This window comes from Pongo pygmaeus, chromosome 8, assembly GCF_028885625.2.
Source record: "Pongo pygmaeus isolate AG05252 chromosome 8, NHGRI_mPonPyg2-v2.0_pri, whole genome shotgun sequence".
Taxonomy (NCBI): domain Eukaryota; kingdom Metazoa; phylum Chordata; class Mammalia; order Primates; family Hominidae; genus Pongo; species Pongo pygmaeus.
This window is the reverse complement of record NC_072381.2, coordinates 19,299,031-19,322,463: the sequence shown is the minus strand read 5'-3', so window position 1 is coordinate 19,322,463 and position 23,433 is coordinate 19,299,031. Positions and strand designations below refer to the sequence as shown.

The window sequence follows — 23,433 nt, the reverse complement described above, 5'->3', positions numbered from 1 at the left end:
CTGAATTTATGTGTAATCTCAGTTCCCAAAGGAGAGGAGAGGGAAGATGTGAAAACATTTGGGACTTTGAGTAAGGCAAAGCTTTCTTTGATATGACCCCACAGCATGATTTATAAAATAATATATTGATAAGAAGAACTCATCAAATTTAAAAAAAAGAATCTGCTCTTGAAAAGAATCTATTAAGAGACTGAAAAGACAAGCTGCAGGCTGGGAGAAAATATTTGCAATTCAAATATCTGATAAAAGGCTTGCATCAAAAATATATTTTAAAAGCTCAAAATTTAATAATGAAAAACAAACAACCCCATTTAAAAGTTGGGCGAAAGACTAGAACAGACATTTCAAAGTAGACATTTGTTTGGTAAATAAGCACATATGCTCGGCATAATTAATGCTTAGGGCAATGCAAATTAAAACCACAATGAGACGCCACTATCTATTTTTAAATAGCTAAGATTAGCGTGACTGATAATAGTCAGCCAAGCACTGACTTGGATGTGGAGAAGCTGAAACTCTCATACACTGCTGATGGGAATAAAAAAAAGTGTAAACTTTGAAAAACAGTTTAAAAGTCCCTTAAAAAGTTAAACATACTTCTGCCGTAAGACTCAGCCATTGCACTCCTGGGTATTTACCCAAGAGAGATAAAAGTAGGTGTTCATATAATGATATCAACACAAATGTTCATAGCACATGTATTCATAATAGCCCAAACTAGAAACAGTCTAAATATTAATCAATACATTAATGAATCAACTTGCTTTATCCGAATTAATTATGGATACATGCTATAACATGAATGAATCTCAAAATAATTATACTAAATGAAACAAGGCAGACTCTAGAGGTAAAACATGCAGAGAAAAAAACATAAAATGTCAGACAAAAAAGTGCATAGTGTAAAATTTTATTTATATACATTTTTGACTGTATAAATTACTGTCCAGTGACAGAAAGCAGTTCGGTGGTTGTTAAGGGCCAGGAATGAGGGGCCAGAGAAATGTATTATAAAGAGGCATCAGGAAACTGGAGGTGAAGTATATTTCCATCACCTCGATTGTGTGCTGATGGTTTCTAAACTTTCAATATATTTAGTTTATTATATGTTATACAAAATAAAGCTTGTAATAAAAATCAAAAGATTGAACTGAAGTTTCATGTGTAATGATTTCCTGAGCCTTTACTGACCAAGGCACACATGAAAGCATTGGCTGATTATTTCAAATGATATTAACAAGTAAACTGGTTCCTGTATACTTACATGTACAATTTGTTCCTATCCTATTTCTTTCATTTTACATGAGTGATCGTGAAAAATCTCTGCATTTTTCTTTATGCAAACAAAGAATGAGTACCTCCTATCTGCTGGTAATTCCATCTACCATATCACAGTTAATTAAAATGCTGGTTGTTATTGCTGCTATTTCTCAGTAGAACAGAAACTATGTCTATCCATCATTCAATGGAAAAAAAAAAAATATCCTGTGCCTTAAATCAGCGTCCCACCCTGCCCAACCTTTTTTTTTTTTTTTTTTTTTTTTTGTGAGGAGTCATGCTCTGTTGCCCAGGCTGGAGTGCAGTAGCACATCTCGGCTCACTGCAACTTCCATGTCCCGGGTTCAAGCGATTCTCCTGCCTCAGCCTCCCAAGTAGCTGGGATTACAGGTGCGTGCCTGGCTAATTGTTTTCTATTTTTAGTAGAGATGGGGTTTTGCCATGTTGCCCAGGCTGGTCTTGATCTCCTGACCTCAAGTAATCCTCCCGCCTCAGCCTCCCAGTCTTGGGATTACAGGTGTGAGCCCCCTTTCAGGCCCCATTTTTTACTCACTGGAATGACAAATCCACACAGCATGGAGGATCTCTGATTTCATCTTTTTGGGCCTGAATCTTATTATTTTTTTTTTTAAGACTAAAAGGAGCTTTAGATAAAATCAATCAGAACACTCCATTTGTAACCCAACGTGGGTCTCAAACCTCAAGTTTCATGTTTGAGGTTCATGACGAAAGTGTTCCTTGGTTAGTCCCACGTTGATCTGGCTATGAAGCTGCTTCCCTGCAAAGTTGATTTTCTCCTGGAAACCAGTCCTTGAGTAAATATCATAAGAAGGGCTTATCCACTACATACTAGCTTGAGGCAAATTATAATTGACCCAATGAGACCTTAAGAATTAACTTGAAGTGGATAAGCCATTATTACACAAAAGTCAAAGGACTTCCTTTCCATTTCATTCCATATGATTACATGTATCTTATGTTTGTGGCAAACCAGAACGATGCCACACTGATGGGGGATTCATTCTCATGCTTACACATACCTTACGCTGTGGCGGAGCCAAACGATGCTACACTATAGATGGGGGATTCATTCTCTTGCTTACATGTACCTTACGCTGTGGGAGAGCCAAACGATGCCACACTATAGATGGGGGATTCATTCTCATGCTTACATGTACCTTACGCTGTGGGAGAGCCGAACGATGCCACACTATAGATGGGGGATTCATTCTCATGCTTACATGTACCTTACGCTGTGGGAGAGCCAAACGATGCCACACTATAGATGGGGGATTCATTCTCATGCTTACATGTACCTTACGCTGTGGGAGAGCCGAACGATGCCACACTATAGATGGGGGATTCATTCTTAGGCTTACATGTACATTACGCTGTGGCGGAGCCAAACGATGCCACACTGTAGATGGGGGATTCGTTCTCATGCTTTCAGTTTATATCTATCTGGACAAATCTCCCATTCCAATGTGTTCTTCACTGTACAGTCTACATCTATGACTTTTAGAAGATTTCAAAAGGTGGTCTGGAGCTAAGTTCTTGGCTACAAAACTGTTAACTAGATTTAGACATTTAGATAGATATAGTGCTTTAAATTTGGGTAACTAAAGTTTAGTACATGCAAAAAAAGTTTAGCCAGGAACAGGTAAGAAGTTTTTTTCCAGTATATTACGTGTAGATCAATTTGACTATAGGATGAAAGAACAAATATTCAAGCCCGCTGCATGTTATAGGCTCTATGATATGCTGGAAAGTAAATAAATGTTCATTAATCAGAAACTGTGAGTTCTGGTCCAAATCCCAGTTCTGCTGCCCATAAGCTATTTGGCCAGGGATAAACCACAAGCACTCTAAGCTTTTTTCTTTGAGTCTACAAAATTGGCTGAAAGGACTTCTGGCTTACCAAAATCAGGAAATAGCTGAGAGAATCAGATAGATAATATATATAAATTCCTTTACAAAACTGTTAACAGCCACATACGCATTTGAGCTTGCTATAGTAAGTCTGACTTTTAGAAAACAACAGGTGAAATCTGAAGTAAATAATATTCCCCCAGGAGTAAGGAGAACTATATTCAAACTCTAGCTCTTCCTCAGAGGAACTGATTGTTGAATAAAGCCTGGATTTCTGTTACTTACCTATAAAATGATAAAAATAAAATGAAATACGCAAAATCACAGATTTCAGTGTCTGTGCTTTTTGCAAAATATCAGAGATTGTGCAAAACTCTTCCCTCCACTTCCAAGTTGTTCATTTCAGTAGAACAATTACTTGAAATTGGAAGGACCTGCAGCTGTTTCCAATGGCCACATGTTCATCTTCAGAAATTCTAATCTTACATTATTGGGGGTAGTCAAGGAGGAAACAATGTAAAGAGCTTTGATACACCCTCAGTTAAATGATAAATGTGTGTCAACGTAACTTTGATCAAATTCCACTTGCTTTTATTTCAAGAATACAGTGATCTTTCATATTCCTTAGACATTCAGATGCATTTCAAATGTACATTATAAAACCCATTATCCATACCTGAAAGGGCTGCCTGCTGGAAATGTTGAGGTGTTTCCTAATCCATCTGTTGCCTTGATTCCCAAATATCTGCCACAGCAGCCGTCCCCTTGAGTCACTCCAGATTCGTTGGTAGATTGCCAACCTATAAATGCGCTTTCCGAACATGTGGTAATAGAAGCGGAAGGTGCAGCCTTTTGTATCAGTGGCATTAAGGACTGGGCTGAGTAAGGCAGCACTGTCTTGAAAAGCCTGTGGCTCTGAAGATTCTATGTAGAGATAGTGTCCTTTAGCTGTGCCCAGAGTGTTATCTTTCAATGGCCCTGTGTTAAGTGTTGGAGTTGGACCCTGGTTCCTGGTCCAATCAAAGTCATCTTTTGCATCTTGTTCCCAGTTACAGATTCCATTTTCAAAGTTACACTGCAGCTCAGGTGCTGAAATTCACATGAAATAAAAGCAAAAGATAATTAGGGACAAAAATACATGCAACCACATTCTATTTATTAATATTTAAAGAATGCTAGTTGATACTTTGCTCATGCCAAGGTAAGCCATTTTATTTTTAAAATCCAGCACTGAAGTGTTTTTTTTTTAAAGACTTTTTGTTTCTAAATGATATATCAATTAATAATATTTTATGAACTAAAGATGGAGTTTCTTTGGACATTTTTTTCCAAATATTTTTTAGGCACATCTCTTCTCCATTTCTACGACCATAACTCCAGGCAAATGATCAAGACCCCACGGCTGGCTCACTGTGAGAAACTTCTGGCTCAGTAGATTTCAACCTCAACTGAATGTTCCAATCGCCAGGGAACATTAAAAAACAAACAAACAAACACTAAAGCCCAGAATTCATCTCCAGAGGTGTTGATTTAATTGCTCCTAGTGGTAAAGCCATGCATCAGGATTTTTTCTAAGCTCCCTTGGTGATTCTAACAGGCAGAGCTGAGAACAATCATGTGTTAAGAATCACCTGGGGCTCATGGTAAAATTGCTGACTTCATAGTAAAACACTGAAACAGATACTAGCTTATTAGATATCGGGTGAAGCCCAGAAATCCACATTTTTAACAAGCACCCTGATGTAGATGTTTTCCTGACCTCATTCCCAAAATCTCTTGTCTTTGGTTCCATCCCGTCCCAGATCCTAGTGTCCCTACGCATCAGTGCCAAGATAACAATCCTTCAATGGCAGTATTACACTTCCTTTTCGAATCCAATTTCTTTCATGCATGCTCATAGAATCTAAACTTAAATAAAAACTCCTCTTTCAAACTCCACTTCTCCCAAATTAAAATGACTGCCTCATCCCTACTATTCTTCCCCATAGCCTGCACCATCTTCCCCATGTATTCTAAACACCCCACCTCTTCCTCCACCTCTGTTTAACCTAATGTTAGGTATGTGCCTTGACATTATTTTGCTGTGATTTATCAGTATGGGTCTTTTCTTCTCACTGGATTATAGCTCCTTTGAACTGCAACTTCCAACTTCCTTCAGTCCCTAGACAAATTCAGACTTAGGAAGAAAATTACAGCAGTCTCACCTTATCTGATGTTTTGCTTTTAGCAGTTACACTAACCCACAACCAACTGTGGTAAAAAAAAATGTGAAATGGAGAATTTCTGAAATAAGAAATTCATACATTTTGAGTTGCAGGTCATTCTGAGCAGCCTGATGAAATCTTGTACCATCACAAATAGTAGCTATCTCAGTTATCAGATCAACTGTAACAGGATCACAGTGCCTGTGTTTAAGTGTCACCCTTATTTTACTTAATAATGGCGCCAAAGTGCAAGAGTTATGGCGCAGGCATATTGTCATAATTGTTCTATTTTGTTAGTGGTTGTTAATCTCTTACAATGCCTAATTTATAAATTAAACATTATCAGGCTGGGCACAGTGGCTCACTCCTGTAATCCTAGCACTTTGGGAGGCCAAGGCAGGCAAATCACTTGAGGTCAGGAGTTCAAGACCAGCCCAGCCAACATGGTGAAACCCCATCTCTACTAAAAATACAAAAAAATTAGCTGAGAGTGGTGGCGGGCACCTGCAATCTCAGCTACTCAGGAGGCTGAGGCAGGAGAACCGCTTGAACCTGGGAGGCAGAGGTTGCAGTGAGCAGAGATCCTGCCACTGTACTCCAGCCTGAGTAACAGAGGGAGACTCTGTCTAAAAAAAAAAACCAAAAACCAAAAACAAAACAAAAACAAACAAACAAAAACCTTTATCATAGGTATGTATGTATAGGAGAAAACATAGTATATATAGGACTAGGTACTATTGTCAGTTTCACGAATCCACTGGTGATCTTCGAAGTCACCAGGTAACGGGAAGCCTACTGAAGTCAACAATTGAAAACTCTACCTAAATTTCTAGGGTAATATAGGAATGTGTCCATTTTTCAAATGATATTCACTGTAGAATAAATGGTATAAAATGGGCATTTGACAGTCTTTGGAGGAAGGGGACAGGTTTTAGAATTAACAAGTAGTTCTACATTTTAGCTTCATTTACATGTTAGTTGTTTTAAATAAATGTCAACTGTCCTTTATTCATCTTAGTAATGACACTTGATGCCAAAAGTGAACAAATACTCTGAAACAATAAATAAAAGGGTATGTGAATAAATGCAGCCAGGCGAGAATAAATCATCTGTCTTGGAAAATCACAGAAGTGGAGCTTAGACCTAATGAAGGGAACCAAGTGAGTAAATGTCAAGTGGGAGACGAGCTTTCTTTTGATATTTCCTCACTTGTGACTAATCAAGCCCAGCTGTGATGTGAATTGGGGGGACACAGTGTACCCTCCAGATGTCAGTCTTTGGCTGTAGGGCAGAAGGTGAATGGCAAGTTGCTGCGTTTCTGACATAAAACTGACGCTAAAGCAAACACACTTTTCTATTGTCTGTCTTGGTGCTGACTGCACACTCAAACTTCATTTCCAAAGGGAATACGCCTAGCTCCACCTTTCCATAAAAGACCGCATCTCTCAATATATTTCAGGAAATCCAACATGGATTTGTGGATCTCTAATGTACGCTATGTAATGAAGTAATATGCCTTGATGGAAAGCTGTGTGAGAAACTGACATTCTTTCACTAATCCATAATCACAAGAAGTATTTTGACACTATAGTTGTACTCCCATTATCACATCCTACTAAGTGAATATAGGGAAGTCTGAGGGGCAATTTGCTTATTTTTAGCAGCACATCAACATTTTTTAATGAGTGGGATTTAGAGAGCTTGAAAAGATGAAAAGGCTTTCTAAATTTGCAAAAATGAATTGGCCTTAGGAAAAGTTACACTTCATATGACAGTCACTGTCAAAATCACCAATTTTAATTATATCCACTCAAATATTGGTGTGTAAATTTCATGAGATGCATGGTAATTCTGAGTTTAATAGGCCTGACTTTGATATGCCTTTGATGATATGTGTACCAAAGATTACATATATGCAAAACTCTCTACAGTGATTTATATGGAAATTTCTTAATGTTTTCTATGATGTAGTAAGCAGTTTATATTTCTACTTTGGTTTGTAATTAGCATCCGTATTTCATGAACAGAAATTTAATACATAAAAGAAATAATTTACTTATAAAATAAATTTAATAAATTGCATAATTTATAAAATAATTTTCATATATAAAATATAAGTAATTTATAAAATAAATATAATATTCAAGTATCTTCAATCTTAAAAATCACTGCTATTTCTGCATGAGGAATCTGAGTCCAAGGAAAGATGCAAATTTTTTCTTTTCTTGACAGGGTTTTGTAATTAAAAAAAAAAAAATCCTATTAACTTCTAACTTATTTTCTGCACTCTACCACTAAGTGCAGAGGGAAATACTGGAGCTGGGTTCAAATTGTACTACTATGTACTACAAAGGCCTGTGAATCTGGCCTTCCCCACACCTTCATCCTTATTATATTTTGGGCCCTCTTTCCCCTTCATCTCCTTGCTCCAGCCACACTGGCTATTTTCCATCTGCCTTGCAGCCACATCTCAGGGTTTTTAGATACATGCTTTGACTTGTGATGTTTTTAGATCTGATCTAAGTCCTAATGTCTAGAAAGTCCAATGCCACTGTTATATAAGGTCACAGCACTCTTCTTTATTGCTCCTATCAAAGCTACCATTTCATTTTTCTTTATTAAATATTTAGATATTTGTCTTTCAGTAAGATTGTAAGCTGCACAAGGGCAGGGACTCTGTAGTTGTGTTTATCATTGTATCTCCAGTATTTGGTATCTAGTATCTAGTATCTAATAAATCCACTTAATAAATACTGATGGCTTGACTAATTAACCACACATAACATTCATCAGCTTTGGAGCTATGCTTACCGTTATCAGTTTGGTTGGCAAGACAAAAGTGAATTCATCAAGGTCAACACTTTCAAAATGAGAAAGAGAATCCCCCAACTAAAAAGAACTTACCACAGTTGACTTCATCAGTACGATCACCACAGTCATCCACCAGATCACATAACCGAAGCTTTTCTATGCAAGCCCTGGTGTGGCGACACCAGAAATGATCCAGCCCTTCACAGCTCTCAGCAGGAAGAGGGAGAGTACAATTTTCAAATCGGATGTCATCAATAGCTGAGACCCCATCATAAATGCCCAGACTGACTTTATCTAGTGACAAATGGAAGGGCTGAGAAAGGCGCCCTAGCTGAATGGTTGCCTCCGACCATTGTTTGCCCTGATTGTATAATACTCTCCAAATCACTGTTGAGTCATGAGAATTTTCCATATGTAGCTGCAGCTCAGCTGCTCCCACTGACAGGCCATAGTTATAGAACCTAAAAAAGAGTAAATGTAAGAAATAGAAGTGATTTAGAGAATAGACTACATATTTAACCTTTAGATTTTCTACTCGGTCAACAGTCAATTTTAATGAGTTATCATAAGACACTTTTCTTTCCTGCAATAACGGTGGCTGTCCATTTGCAAGAGCTTATCTACTGAGGCACACACTCTGTGGTTCTCACAACCCTGGGAACTTGTCTCAAGGAGCTCAGTACATAACAAGAGGAAGCAATCTTAATTAAATTATAATCCATGGTTGGAGGGAAAGAGCCCCTTTCATCTTAAGAAAGAAAACAACATATACTGAGAACACGCTCCTAGGTAAAATTAACATCATATGAATTTAATGCAATAGCTATTTTTAGAGTAAAACCAGCAGTAAACCACAGAAATGAATAAGTGCAGAGGTATGCCTGCAAACACTTGACCACTAGGGTTAACTGTTTAATATTGTTTAAATATTTGTTTAATATTTACCAGAAGGAAAGTATGCATCCAGGTCCTGTCTGGCTGAAAGTTGGGCTCTGAAGCTTAGCAACTTGCCACAAGCTGCTGCTTTTCTTCAGAATGAACATAAAATGCCCTGTTGACATACAAAAACAAACTCTTCATTAACCTATTGGATTCTAAAATGAGACATCTGTCTCTTAACCCTACACTGAGCAAGATCATTGTCTAACTGAAATTAAAATTATACAATAAACAATCAGTGACCCTTAGTCAAATTTGCTCTGATAAATGTTGAGCCACTATCTCATGCTAAATGATACCAAAGACAATTGGTAATTTCAGTTAGTTCAGCCAAAAATATATCTGTATGCTATCTGTACGACCCATAAAGGAATCAGTCCATGCAGACAGCATAACTGTAATTGACAATATTCAACTATCCGACTGTTTGTTGTAGTTATCACAGAACCGTACCAGCTTCCCTTTCTCTTCTGAAGTCTAACTAAACAGTAAATAGCAGTGGTTGGAGAGTCCCTGTTTGCTTCTTACCTTGAGATGTGTTGAGACTATGATCCCGAGGTGGAGCCTGCTGCTCAAAATCAGCAGAAAGTTCACTCTGAGAGCTCCATATCCAGTCAAAATGGTCACCACTAATTGCTTCAAACCAACCACAGCTGTTTGCTTCAAAATCACACTTGGAAACTGAAGAACAAAAGTGTGGCTCTTATGTTGGCTCTCCAAACTGCTCCCACGCTTTGAAAAGGCAGAGCTCAAATAGAATTCACCTTATTATGCTTCTGTATGTACATGAAGGGCAATGAGGGACACATTTCAGAAAATAAAAAAGATCCTTTCTCATTTGCAAAAATGGAGCTACTCTTTCCATACTGGAGATTGAGAAGGCAGAATTCTCAATTTCAGAAATACAAATTTTTTCTGAATATTCTGAGAAACAGCATCATTCAGCCCGATTGCTTATAGAATTGCCAAGGTATGCCTAATTCATTCTGATACTCATGTTAGTTTCCCTGCTACTGTTACATCAGCTGGGAGGCGTCATTGTTCCTACAGGGTATTTTATGTTAAATCGTGAAAAGCTGCTACTTCTAAACAATTTAATATGTGAAGAATCCCAGATACACTATATTTAATACAATGTGTACCCCAGATTTTCATAGAGCTTAATATTTCACAAAGTGTTATATGCATTGACTAATTGGTGCAGAAAATAATTTGAACTATTTTTCAGATAAATACGCAGAGAAATCAGTTAAATTCCACAGAGATATTTTGGAAGGTGAAGAGGAAAAAAGGAAGAAGAGAAAGAAAAAGAAAGGGAAATTATAACGTTAATAATGTAATAGTATAGCTGATAGTTATTGAACACTTTATGTAATAGACCCTGTGTGGAATATATATATCTAACTTTCACAAACAGCCATATAGGAAGGTATTATTGTTGTTGTTATTTTACAAAAGAAGACAGAGAGGTTGAGAGAAGTTATTAATGTAACCAAGGTCAAATATTTAGGAAGTTGTAGAGTGGGATTGTAATCCAAATATTGTGACTCCTAGGCTAATATTCTTTCTGCAACTGTTGACAATAAGTGTTAACTGTCATTAGATTGAAAAAAAAAGTAAAGTAAAAAGATATAATCTGAATTTGCTTGGCGTGAACATTCAGCTGTTACTACACAGACCAACCAACACAAAATGAAGTTTATTTTCATTGATGATGATTACACTGAAATTCTTAGCCACTGGCTATTTTTATCAAGGAATATAGTAATAAACTGCATAGACACACCCTTGTAAAATAAATTAGGAAGTAAACAATGAGTTTAGGGGAAAAAAGTATAAACTAAATCACTAAGTGAGATTATAAAATTTAAAATTATAAGGGCATTTAATGTAATAATAAAATTATAGGGAATTTAACCTAATTGTGAGAGCATTTTAACCTAATGATAAAAATATCATTTTGAATCCTGAAAATGCCTCTTCTACATGGAGAAGAATGTGAGGTAATAATATTACAAACAACTTATAAGTTTTTTATACTTTCTATGAAATATCTAATTTCAAAACCATATTTGCTTCCTATCAAATTTCCTGGCCCAAATTTGGCCAGCAAAGTAGTTCTGAATCTTATCAGAATCAAAGGGAATGTATAAATACGTCTATATATCTAAAAATAAATACTTTAAAAATGTCACATCTACTTTAATATGCAAGGCATAGCTATACTTCAGTATATAAAGACAATTAGAAACAAGTGAAATTAAAGAAGCTTTACTATATTTAGAGTAAAGATTTCTCAGTCCGGCGCCATGGCTCACACCTGTAATTCCAATACTTTGGGAGGCCTAGGCAGTCTGATCACGAGGTCAAGAGATCGAGACCATCCTGGCCAATATGGTGAAACCCCATCTCTACTAAAAATACAAAAATTAGCTGGGAAGGGTGGCATGCATCTGTAGTCCCAGCTACTCGGGAGGCTGAGGCAGGAGAATTGCTTGAATCTGGGAGGCTGAGGTTACAGTAAGCTGAGATCCTGCCACTGCACTCCAGCCTGGGTGACACAGATTTATCAAGTAAAGTTTAGAAATCTGTGGTAAAGCAAAATTATATACTGCTCAAAAATTAAAGATAATAACAGTAAATAATACAAGTTAGAAATAAAATGCAAAGGATATTTGTTTTCATATTATTAGAAGCTATCTCTATAAGTACATAATGTGCAAACAACACATAAATATACATAGAGTCCAGGGTTTTCAAAGTGTCTAGATGTCATTTCAATACCTGGGAAGCAAATGCTTTTGATTCTTATTTCAGATAATTCAGGGAACTGGATCTAGGAGTTATTGTTATGTAAATATGGGGAGAAAGCAGGTTATTATTAATGTATAATATCTATCTCACATAGCTACCTGAAAAGGGAACCTTATTATCTGCTATCCAGGGAGATATTGCTATAGAAATAAGTGAATATTCGAACCGTAGTAAAATTTAAGAAATCTTTGCAGTGACTTTGTAGTTCTCTTAGATAAGACTCTTCAAAGATAATGATTTTTCAACAGATGATTGTGCTGTTAAAATTCAAATATGCTTTTCTAGTATTCTTTATTCATATAGATTTAAAAATTCCCCTTGATCGATCATAAATGTAATAATCAATTAAATTAGTCTTCTAGTTAGCCATTAATTGAATATATAAATATATACGTGTATATGTCAACACACATGTATACATATATAAAATTTCTAAGTTAGAAAAGGAGAAATAGCCTGGATATGTTTTAAAAATTGAGATCCTAGGATTTTACACTGTTTCTGAAGCATTATTGACTTTCTCAGTTATCATCATTGGAATCCTCATTTTTGCAATAATAACTGCAATTAGCATTTACTCTGGGTTTAGCGTATAAAAATCATACAGCTTCTATTAAGTTAAATCATTAATAATAATTATAACAATTTTTAAACAGCTATTCTATGCCAAGCATTATGCTATGTGTTTTTAATGGAAGATGATACAAAATCAAAACACGTATGACCACGGGACACATTCTGGAAACAGGTGTTACACCATACAATAATAATGGCTGTTCAGTCCACCACACTGACTCTTCTTGTTCCTTTAAAGATTTTTTTTTTCTCTAGATTTTGTGACCCTGCTGAAAGTTGCATGAAGGAGGACAAAAGTTAATTGAGTATTCTAGTATGTTGGCTTAGGTTCATAGAGGTTGTCCTTTATTTGATTAAGCATTTGCTATAAACTCCAAATGCATGAATACTATATTCTCTATTTTGGAACAGGTTCTGTAACGTTGTAATTCTTTTGAGTTTCAGGCTTTTACATGCATTCTAATGGTTATGTGTTTGAAGTTATCGTAAGGTTGAAGCAATTAAACTCTAGACTTCATCAATAGTTAATAGTCATTAATTATTTAAAATAAACTATACAATAGTAAGGGAATGTTTGCAAAAGTACCATAAAATTATTTTAAAGCTGTCTATATAAATGAATAGAAATAATTAACTCTTTTAAAAATGTCAATACATAAATAATGAAATCATTATTGTATTTGGAATAAGAATAATTAATTATACTATTCTACCCATGGCTTAAAGGGTCTCCTGAGATCTAGACAATGCAGATATTATTGGTAGACAATTCCTCATGGGTCTCTTATGCTTCTGCACAGGTTATGAGCAGGGCCATTAACTGCCCCTTTGTTCCAGGCTATCCTTTCAAGGATATTTAAATAGCAGAGCTATGAAAGACAGATAGTGACTCCCTCTACAACAGAAGGCAAGTTATTATCCTGTAGAATAAAGATAATGTCTCCTTCTAAAGAAAAGGTCAGACAAGTTTATTTGCAGCCCATTATAAAAGATTTTAGTTCCACAAGTTTAGGCCTCTTTGGTGGTGATACAAGCCTGCTTCATGTGTACATCTATCTACCTGGGCACCTCTCTGTTGGTCCCTTTCTCAGGGGACATGGGGAGCAAGAAGAACCAATGCAAATATGTTGCTCACAACATTTGCTATACCATTAGTAATAAAGTCATCTGTCTGTGACACAGGAATCTCACCTCTTCTGTCAGCATCCATGAAACAATGGCAGGCTAACTTGTTTCCTTATCAGTCAGGTAAAATTTTAGATCCTTCACAATACTTGACACTATATTAAATATCTATGTATACTACCACTTTGCAGTGAGCCGAGATCACTCCACTGCACTACAGCCTGGGCGACAGAGACTCCATCTCAAAAAAAGAAAAAAGGTAAGCTTAGACTCTAGTGTGGGAAATTCATAAGCAAGTAAGCAATCATTAGGGAGTAATAACCACTATGTGCTCATTCATTCATTATTCATTCATTCGACAAAAACTTAGCAAATACATGCTATATGTCTGCACAAGTATAAAGTCTAAGAGCACAGCAGGGAAAAGAAAGAAAACTTCTGTCCTCATGGATTTTACATATGAAAGCCAGGCGGGTGTGGACATTAGTGGAGATAACAATAAAAACACAAGACAAATAGTAATGGTAAAAGGGCTAATAAAAAATAAAATAAGGAAGAATATTGAAAATGTTAGAGCAAAGGGCTGTAATTTTATCAATGATCAAGGAAGACTTTATAGAAAAGTTGACAACTAGGTAAATGGCTGAAGGAGGGAGGTGAGGAAGCAGGTTGTGCAGCTATGCAGGTAAAGGACACCCCACCACTAAGGGAATCACAGGGACAAAGCCTTGAGGCCAAAGCATGCTTCTCATGTTTCAGATGTATTCAGAGACCAGGGTGTCACAAGGACAATGGGTGAGAGTAGAATAATAAGATATTAAATTAGACAGGCACTTCCATTTTTTTGGCTATAATTCTGAATGAGATGGGAACCAATTGGGATGTTTTAAGCAGAGATGTGACAACATCTGACTTTACTGAAGAGAGTAGGGGACAAAAGAAGGAAGGGGAAGAATACTGCAAAAATCCAGACAAGAAATGAGAATTCGAGGTCAAGGTGTGATATGGTTTGGCTCTGTGCTCCCACCCAAATCTCATCTTGAATTGTAATTCTCATGTGCTGAGGGAGGGACCTGGGGGGATGAGATTGGATCATGGGGGCGATTTCCCCCCATGCTGTTCTCATTATTGTGAGTGAATTCTCATGAGAGCTGATGGTTTAAAAGTTGTGCTTCTCCTTTCACTCTCTCTCTCTCCTGCCACTATTTAAGATGTGCCTTGCTTCCCCTTCACCTTCTGCCATGATTGTGAGTTTCCTGAGGCCTCCCAAGCCATGCAGAACTGTGAGTCAATTAAACCTCTTTCCTTTATAAATTACCCAGCCTTGGGCTGTTCTTTAGAGCAGTGTGAAAACAGACTAATACAGGGTGGTAGCAATGAAGAAAAAAATAAGCCATTTTGGAGATATTTTGAAAGCAGACATGACAGGATTAATTGATATCAAAGGTGTAGTATGACAAAAACAGAAGTTAATGATTTCAAAGGCTCTAACCTAAGCATTTGGAACAATGGACGTACCATTTATGAAGTGGGGAAGACTGTGGGGAGGCAGGTTTGGAGGTGGTTGGGGAAACAGAATCTCAATTTTGGACGTGTTGCACTTGCTGTTCCTATTAGGTATTCAAGTGATCATGTCAGGTCAAGAGCTGTATGTATGAGTCCAGAGTTCACATGAGGAGGTTAGGCTGGAGATATAAATTAGAAAATTATCAAAGTGACAAAAAGAAGGCATAAAAATAGGAGAAAAAAAAACAAAGAGTGGTGCCCCATGCCATGGGAGCCAAGTCAAGTTTAAGTATTTGAAGGAGGAGGGTGATACCATCTGTGTCAAATGAAGACTGAGAATAGGTCACTGGATCTAGGTCACTGGTAGCTTGGATAAGAACAGCTTCTGTTGAATGGTGACAGCCAGAGCCTCATTGGACTGAGTTAAAAAGAGATTCAGAAGAGAAAGTTTAAAGAAAGTGAATACAGTGAATTCTTTTGAGTAATATAAAAGAAAGGAGGAAGATGTAAAGGAAATGAGAGAAAAATGGTATGTTAGCAGGAAGGAGAAATTAGATCAAGAGAAGATATTTTTAAGATGTGAGAGGTAAAAACATTTTTTTCTTTCTTATAGAAAAGACTGGTAGACAGAAGAACTTTCAGGAGTAATGCTATTGAACAGGCAAATAGAGAGGGATTCTACATAAAAGAAACACGGACAGTTTACTTCAGGTACAGGAGAAAAGACTGACTTTACAAGTGGGTAGAAGTGGTGCTGGAACTTCTAAAAGTTCTTTTCTGGTTGTTTCTATTTTTTCAGTGAAATAGTACGTAAGAACATCAGTTGAGGCTAGGAATAGGGAAGTGGAAGACAGATGTCAAAGAAGACAGAAGAAAAATGTGTTATTCATTGAGGAGGGCGGGGGAAGGAATGGATTGGGGAAATTGCATGTGCTTGCTGGGTAGCACCAAGAACACACTTTAGGGCAGCAATCCCCAATGTAAAGTGAGAACAGGTGTCACTGGGTTTTTGTTTGTTTGTTTGTTTTTGTTTTTCCATCTCTAGCCACATTCAGCTATGCTTTGTGGACTGGATATGGCGTATAAGGAAAAGGGTGGGTGGAGTTAAAGATGAGTACAAAGTTTTTACCTGTAGCAACTGAAGAATGGTGTTGTCATTTCTAACCCTGGGCATACCCTAAGACCGTGTTTGGAGGAAAGTCTCAGAAGCTTGCAGGTGGGTATGAAAAATTTAAGATCCCAATTAAACATCTAGGGGAAGATGTCTAATAGAGAGTTAGATATGAGTCTGGAGTTCAATGAAGAGGTTTAAACTAGAGATATAAATTTGGGAGACATGATCATATCAATGGCATTTAAAGCTGGAGACTAGATGAGTTTTCTACAGTAGTGAAGATAAAAGATCTAAGGTCTAGACATCAGAGCCAGAAAGAAAAAGGAGCAAAGATGAGAAGGAACAATCAAGGAAGTTGAGGAAAACCTAGGGAATTTGCCATCTTGAAAGCCAAGGGAATAAAATGTTTTCAGGAAATGGAAAATGTGGTTACCTGCAAATATTGCTTTTAGTAATCCCCATATATTTACAAGGGATATTTTCTGAGACCCCCTAGTAGATGGCTGAAGCTCTGGATTATACTGAACACTATGTACGCTGCTTTTCTATCTGAAAATCAAGTTGGCTAACAGGCAGGGGGGTCATAGACCACCTGAATACACTGGACAAAAGGATGATTCACATCCTGGGCAGGACAGATAAGGACAGCATGGGATTTCATCACACTACTCAGAATGGAGTGCAAATTAAAACTTGTGAATTTATTTCTGGAATTTTCCATTTTATATTTTCAGACTGAGATTGACTGTGGAAGGCAAAACTGCAGATAAGGGTGCACTACTGTATAAATCAGGATGAGGGCTAAGAATTGACTTTTAGATGTAACAATATAAGTCCCTTGTGGGTCCTGATTACAGGGGAAAAATCCTGAATGGAGAGAATTTAAGAAAATATTGGAGGAGAGAATAACTTTTGACAACATCTTTCTAAGACTTTATCAAGGAAAACTGAGAAATGAGGTGGAAAGCTGTCATATACAACAGGGTCAAGAGAGTTGAACAGCATGTTTATCTAGGCTTATGGGGAAGACAGAGTAGACAAGGAAAAAGTGGTGGGCTTTGCTGGAGAGACGCCATTGAATAGTAAAGAAAGGATGGGATCTAGTTCACAAGCAGAAAGTATAGAAGTGTCCAGACAGCTCGTGTATGGTAATAGACTGACAGTGTCATTATGGAAATTGTACTTTAGAAACTGGGAATAATGAAGAAACCAAGGCTGCTTGAGTAGCACTAAAGACTGACAGTGAAAAAGAAGAGAACGTTTTGTTGTTACTGGATAAATGACTCTCATCAGGAACTCTTGTAACTTGAGAGTCCTTAAAGAGGACTCAATAGGCTATGAAAAATATTACAAAAATACAATCAATAACTGTGTATTAATTCATACTAAATTTTTACAGGCTTACAAATAACCTATGTTTATTTTCTTTATCTTTATGTTTAAAAGTAAATATAACTTAGGCACATCAGGGTCTCTAAGGAGCACCCACAATTGCATTTGAAATGTGAAATTGTATTGGTGAGCTCATGTTAATAACAGTACCCATTACTATGCTTACATTTATGAGAAGATTGTTAGTGCTATGGTGATATGAGGTGGGTTGTTATTAGACAAATAATATAATTTTTTTAGATAATCACATTAACAGTATACTATAGCAATATAGATGAACAAAATGTATGATTCGTAAAAGACCCTACTATTTTTTCTCTGGGGGTAGGCAGAAATCAGTGATGTATTTTTAAAATAACGTAATTTTTTTCTGTCATGTTAAATGTTTATTTATATTGTCTTTGCATTATATATATATGTGTGTGTATATATATACATATTTTTCCCAGACTAAGCTAATGATCTCAAATGTTTTATACTTCTTGATAAAAGCTCAATTACCTAAAGAGCCAAAATATGAATATTTTAAGCTAAAACTCAAGTCGCTTGGTTAAAATTTGCAGGGATCTCTTATTACCCAAGATGACCTGCTTTCCAGGATATAAGGAATTATTTATATTAACCCTACCCATTTTTACAACCCAAATCAAGTGCAATTGCATTAATATTCCCATGTCTTGTAGCACAATTTAATAATTCCATTTATCTTTTCTTTTTTTTTTTTGAGATGGGGTCTCTCTGTGTTGCCCAGGCTAGATGCAGTGGCATGATCATGGCTCACTGCAGCCTCAACCTCCTGGGCTCGAGAGATCCTTTCATCTCAGCCTCTGAGTAGCTGGGACTACAGGCATGTGCCACCATGCCCAGCTAATTTTTGTATTTTTTGTAGAGATGAGGTTTTGCCATGTTGCCCAGACTGGTCTGGAACTCCTGGGCTCAAGCAATCCTCCTGCCTCAGCCTCTCAAAGTGCTGAGATTAAAGGTGTGAGCCACCGAGCCTGGCTTGATAGTTCCATCTTATTTCATGACTATATCTTATGTATGCCTGATGTTGTAAGTTATTTTATCACTACTTCCCATTCCCTCTTACAATTATATTGTTGATCGTTTGTTGAAATAATGTTGGCCTTCTTTCAGAACTCATTGTGGGGCATACAGTATTTCCAGGAACTGAAGAAATATTTGAAAAATCTGTCTAATAAATTTCAAAACTGAAAAGAATATAAAGCCATATTTCAAGGATCCCTGTGAGCATAAAAGAACAAATACAAAGAAAACCCACATAGGCACACCCTAGCCAAACTGCCAAAAATCTCTGCCAGAAAGAAAAATGTTAAAAGCAGCTGGAAAAAAAAAAGCATAAATCACTTTCAAAGAATAATTATTAGACCTCTTTAATAGATGCAATGGAAACTGGAAGGAAAAGGAATGTTATCTTTAGAGTGTTGAAAGAAAGTAACTGCCAGTGCATTTGTTTTCTATTGACACCCAGGGCATTTGTTTTATTTTAGTTTCTATTAGTTTTCTATTGCTATGTAACAAACAACCACAAACCTAGGGACTTGCAACACTCATTTATTATCTCTTAGTTTCTGTAGGTCAGAGGTCTAGGATGGAATGGCATGACTGTCTGCTTAGGGTCTCACAAGGTAGTAATAAAAGTACAAGGTACGATGGCTCTTATCTGGAGGCTGTGGGTGGAAATCTACTTCCTGGCTTATTCTCATTTAGGTGGTTGGCAGAATTCTGTTTCTTGTGGCTGCAAGACTGAGATCCTTGTTTTATTGCTGCCTGTCTGCTGAGGATTTCTTTCATCTCCTTAAGCCCACCTGTCATATCTTTTCATGTGGCTCCTTACATCTTTAAACCAGCAGTGGTATATCAAGCCCTCTTCTTATTTGCTTTTTCCTCTACTTTTTCTTTATTGTGATAAAATACACATAACATAAAATGTATTATTATCTAAACCATTTTAAGCGCACAACTTAGGAGTATTAAGTGCTTTCATACTGTTGCACAACCATCACCAACATCCATGTCCAAAACTCTTTTCATCTCGCAAAACTGACATCTGTACCCATTACATAAGAATTATCCACTCCTTTCTTCCCTCAGGCCCAGGAATCTACCACTCTACTTTCTGTCTCTAAGATTTAGGCTATTCACTATACCTCAGATAAGTCTAATCATATCATTATTTCTTTTTGTGACTGGCTTATTTCACTGAGCAGTATGTCCTCAAGAAGTTTTTTTTTATTATTTTATTTATTTCACTTATTTACTTATCCCTTTGGACGGAGTTTTGCTCTATTGCCTAGGCTGGAGTGCAGTGGCATGAGCGATTTCAGCTCACTACAACTTCCGCTTCCCAGGTTCACGCGATTCTCCTGCCTCAGCCTCCTGAGTAGCGGAGATTACAGGTGCACACCACCACTCCCAGCTAATTTTTGTATTTTTAGTAGAGATACGATTTCACCATGTTGGCCAGGCTAGTCTCAAACTCCTGATCTCAGGTGATCCACCTACCTCAGCCTCGCAAAGTGCTGGGATTACAGGCGTGAGTAACCGCGCCTAGCCATGTCCTCAAGTTTTATTCACTTTGTAGCATATGTCAGAATTTCTTTCCTTGTTATGACTAAATAACATTCCATTGTATGCATTCACCACATTTTTCTTATCCACTCATCAGTCAATGAATAATTGGGTTACTGTCAGGTTTTAGCTATTGTGAATAATGTTTCTACGAACATGAGTGTGCAAATATCTCTTTGAGATCCTGCTTTTAATTATTTTGAGTATATACCCAAAACTGGAATTGCCAAATCATATGGTAATTATATTTTTAATTTTTTTGAAGAATTGCTTTTCTCTTCCACAGTAGCTATGCCATTTTACATTCCCTAACAGTACACAAGAGTTCCGATTTCCACATCCTCACCAACACTTGTTAACTTCTGGATTGGTTTTTTGTTTGGTTTTGTTTTGAGTTTTTATTATTTTTGGGTAGTAATCTAATGGGTGCAACGTGGTATCTCATTGTTTTGATTTGCATTTCCCTAATGTTGGTGATGTTGGACATCTTATCACGTGCTTATTGGAGAAATGTCCCTTAAAATATTTTGTCTTCTTTGGAGAAATGTCCATTAAAATATTTTGTCTATTTTTGAATTGAGCTGTTGGTCTATTATTGAGTTTTAGAAGTTCTCTCCTATATTGTGGATATCAATCCCTTATCAGATGTATAATTTGCAAAAGTTTCTCCCCTTCTTGACGTTGTCTTTTTACTCTGTTGATAGTGTTTTAGGATGCAAAAAATTTCAAAGCTCTCATAAAGTCCAATTTGTCTATTTTTTATTTTGTTGCCTGTGCCTTTGGTGTCATCCATTAAATCATTGACAGACACAGCATCATAAGGTTTCCGTCCTATATTTTCTTCTAAGAGTTTTATAGTTTTAGGTCTTATATTTAGTTTATGGATTGATTTTGAGTTAATTTTTGAATATGAAGTTAGGTAAGGGTCCAACTTCATACTTTCGCAAGTTGATATCTAGTTTTCCCAGCAGCATGTATTGAAAATACTGGATTTTACCAATTGAATGGTGTTGGTACCTTTGCCAAAAAAAAATCACTTGTTCATATATGTGAGGGTTTATTTCTGGACTCTGTAATCTAGTCCACTGATCTATACATTGGTCTTTTTGGCAGTACCATACTGTTTTGTTTACTGTAGTTTTGTAATAAGTTTTGAAATCAGGGTGTGTGTGTCCTCCAACTGTGTTCCTCTTTTTCAGAATTATTTTGTCTATTTGGGGTTCTTTGAGATTCAATATGAACTTACTTTCTATTTCAGCTAAAAAATGTGATTGGTATTGTAACAGGGATTATATTGAATCTGTAGATCACTTTGAGTGGTACTGACATCTTAAGAATATTATGTCTTCTGATCTATGAATATGGAATGTCTTTTCATTATTTATATTTTTAAAAATTTATTTCAGAAATGTGTTTTATTTTTTATTGTACAAGTCTTTCACCATCTTGATTATTTCCTAAAGACTTTTATTCTTTTTTATGTTATTGCAAGAAAATTGGCTTTTTAATTTCCTTTTTGGATGGTTCATTGCTAATGTATAGAAATGCAACAAATTTTTGTATTTTAACTTTACATTTTGTTGAATTCATTTTTTAGTTCTAACAGAGTTTTTTGTAGAACTTACAGGGATATTTACATATAAAAATTCTTTCTTTCCAATTTGTATGACTTTTATTTCATTTTCCTTATTCCTATTATTTTCTTTTTTGTTATGTTTTAAAGTAATTGCTTTTGCTAGTACTACGAATAGAAGTGGCAAACGTGGATACAGATGGACATCCTTGCCTTATTCCTGATCTTAGAAGAAAAGCTTTTAGTCTTTCACCAGTGAGTGTAATGTAGCTGTGGGTTTTTCATATATGGCTTTTATTATGTTGAGGTGGTTTCCTTTTATTCCTGGTTTGTTGAGTATTTTTATCCTGAATTGAATATTGAATTGTATCAAATGTTTTTTTCTGCATCAATTGAGGTGATCACGTGTTTTTCTCCTTCCTTCATTCTGTTAATGTGGTGCATTACATAGACAGATATTCCTAGGTTGAACCATTCCTGCATTCCAGGAAAAAATCCCACTTGGTCATGTTGTATAATCTTTTTAATATACTTCTGAAATAAGTTTGCTAATATTTTGTTGAGGATTTTGCATAAATGATCATAAAGGATATAGGTTCATAGTTTTCTTTTTTTTGCAGTCTCTTTGTCTGGCTTGAGTCTCAGGGTAACGCTGGCCTCATTGAATAAGTTAGAAAATATTCTTTCTCTTCAATTTTTTGGAAAAATTTGAGAGGACTGTTGTTAGTTCTTTTTTACATATTTGGCAAACTTCACCACTGACACTAATGGGACAGTTCCCAAAGTAATGGGACAGGGCATTACTTTGTTGGCAGATCTTTTATTAATCATCAAATCTCTTCGCTAGTTGTAGGTCCATTCAGATTTTCTATTTCTTTGTGCTTTAGTCTTGGTAGGTTTTACATTTCTAGGAAACTGTTTATTACACTTAAGTTATCCAATTTTGTGGCATGTACTTGTGTATGGTACTCTAATCTTATAATCTTTTTTATTTATGTAGAATTGAAACTAATGTCCCCACTTTTATTTCTGATTATAGTAATTTGAATATTCTCTCTCTCTTTCTCTCTCCCTCTCTCTGTCTCTCTCCCTTTCTCTCTCTCCCTAGGTCCATTTAGTTAAAGGTTTGTCAATTTTATCAATCTTTTTGAATGACCAATGTTTGATTTCTCTGATTTGCTTTATTATCTTTGTATTATTTATTCATTTCTATCAAAGCTTTTCACTTCTACCTGCCTTCAAAATAGATCCAGAATCTGCCCCCTTCTGACCATCTCTACTGCTCTCACCCTACCTAGCTCAAGTCACCATCATTTCCTTATTCAGTCCTTGGAATACTCCCCAGCTGCTCTTTCTGCTTCCATTTTTGCCACTGGCCAACAGTTCGGAGTTTGCTGGTGATGTCATCTAGACTTTGGTGTTGCTAGTACCTGAACTGACAATAACAGCTGAGCTGTAGTGATCTTCCATTGAACATAAAGATTTGCACAGATCAACAACATTAAACAAGGTCGCTCTGTAGACTGAGAAACAAAACCACACAAAAAGAAGGCCACTCTATTCATTTCTGAACACAGACAAAAAAAAGATCAAAGTGTAAACTCGAAAGTGCTCAAATATTCATTCTCCTTTCCTGACTG

General features: G+C 36.4%; 1 protein-coding gene across 1 annotated transcript in view; it reads right to left on the bottom strand.

Moving 5' to 3' along the window:
• Nucleotides 1–23,433, bottom strand: part of MALRD1 (MAM and LDL receptor class A domain containing 1) — a 679,682-nt gene that overhangs the window by 518,872 nt on the left and 137,377 nt on the right. Inside the window, exons 15-18 of the mRNA XM_054503207.1 lie at nucleotides 9,630–9,782; nucleotides 9,108–9,213; nucleotides 8,256–8,623; nucleotides 3,824–4,236 (exon numbers count right to left, since the gene is read on the bottom strand). Coding sequence (XP_054359182.1) covers nucleotides 3,824–4,236; nucleotides 8,256–8,623; nucleotides 9,108–9,213; nucleotides 9,630–9,782 — 1,040 coding nt within the window. The remainder of the gene's footprint in view (nucleotides 1–3,823; nucleotides 4,237–8,255; nucleotides 8,624–9,107; nucleotides 9,214–9,629; nucleotides 9,783–23,433) is intronic.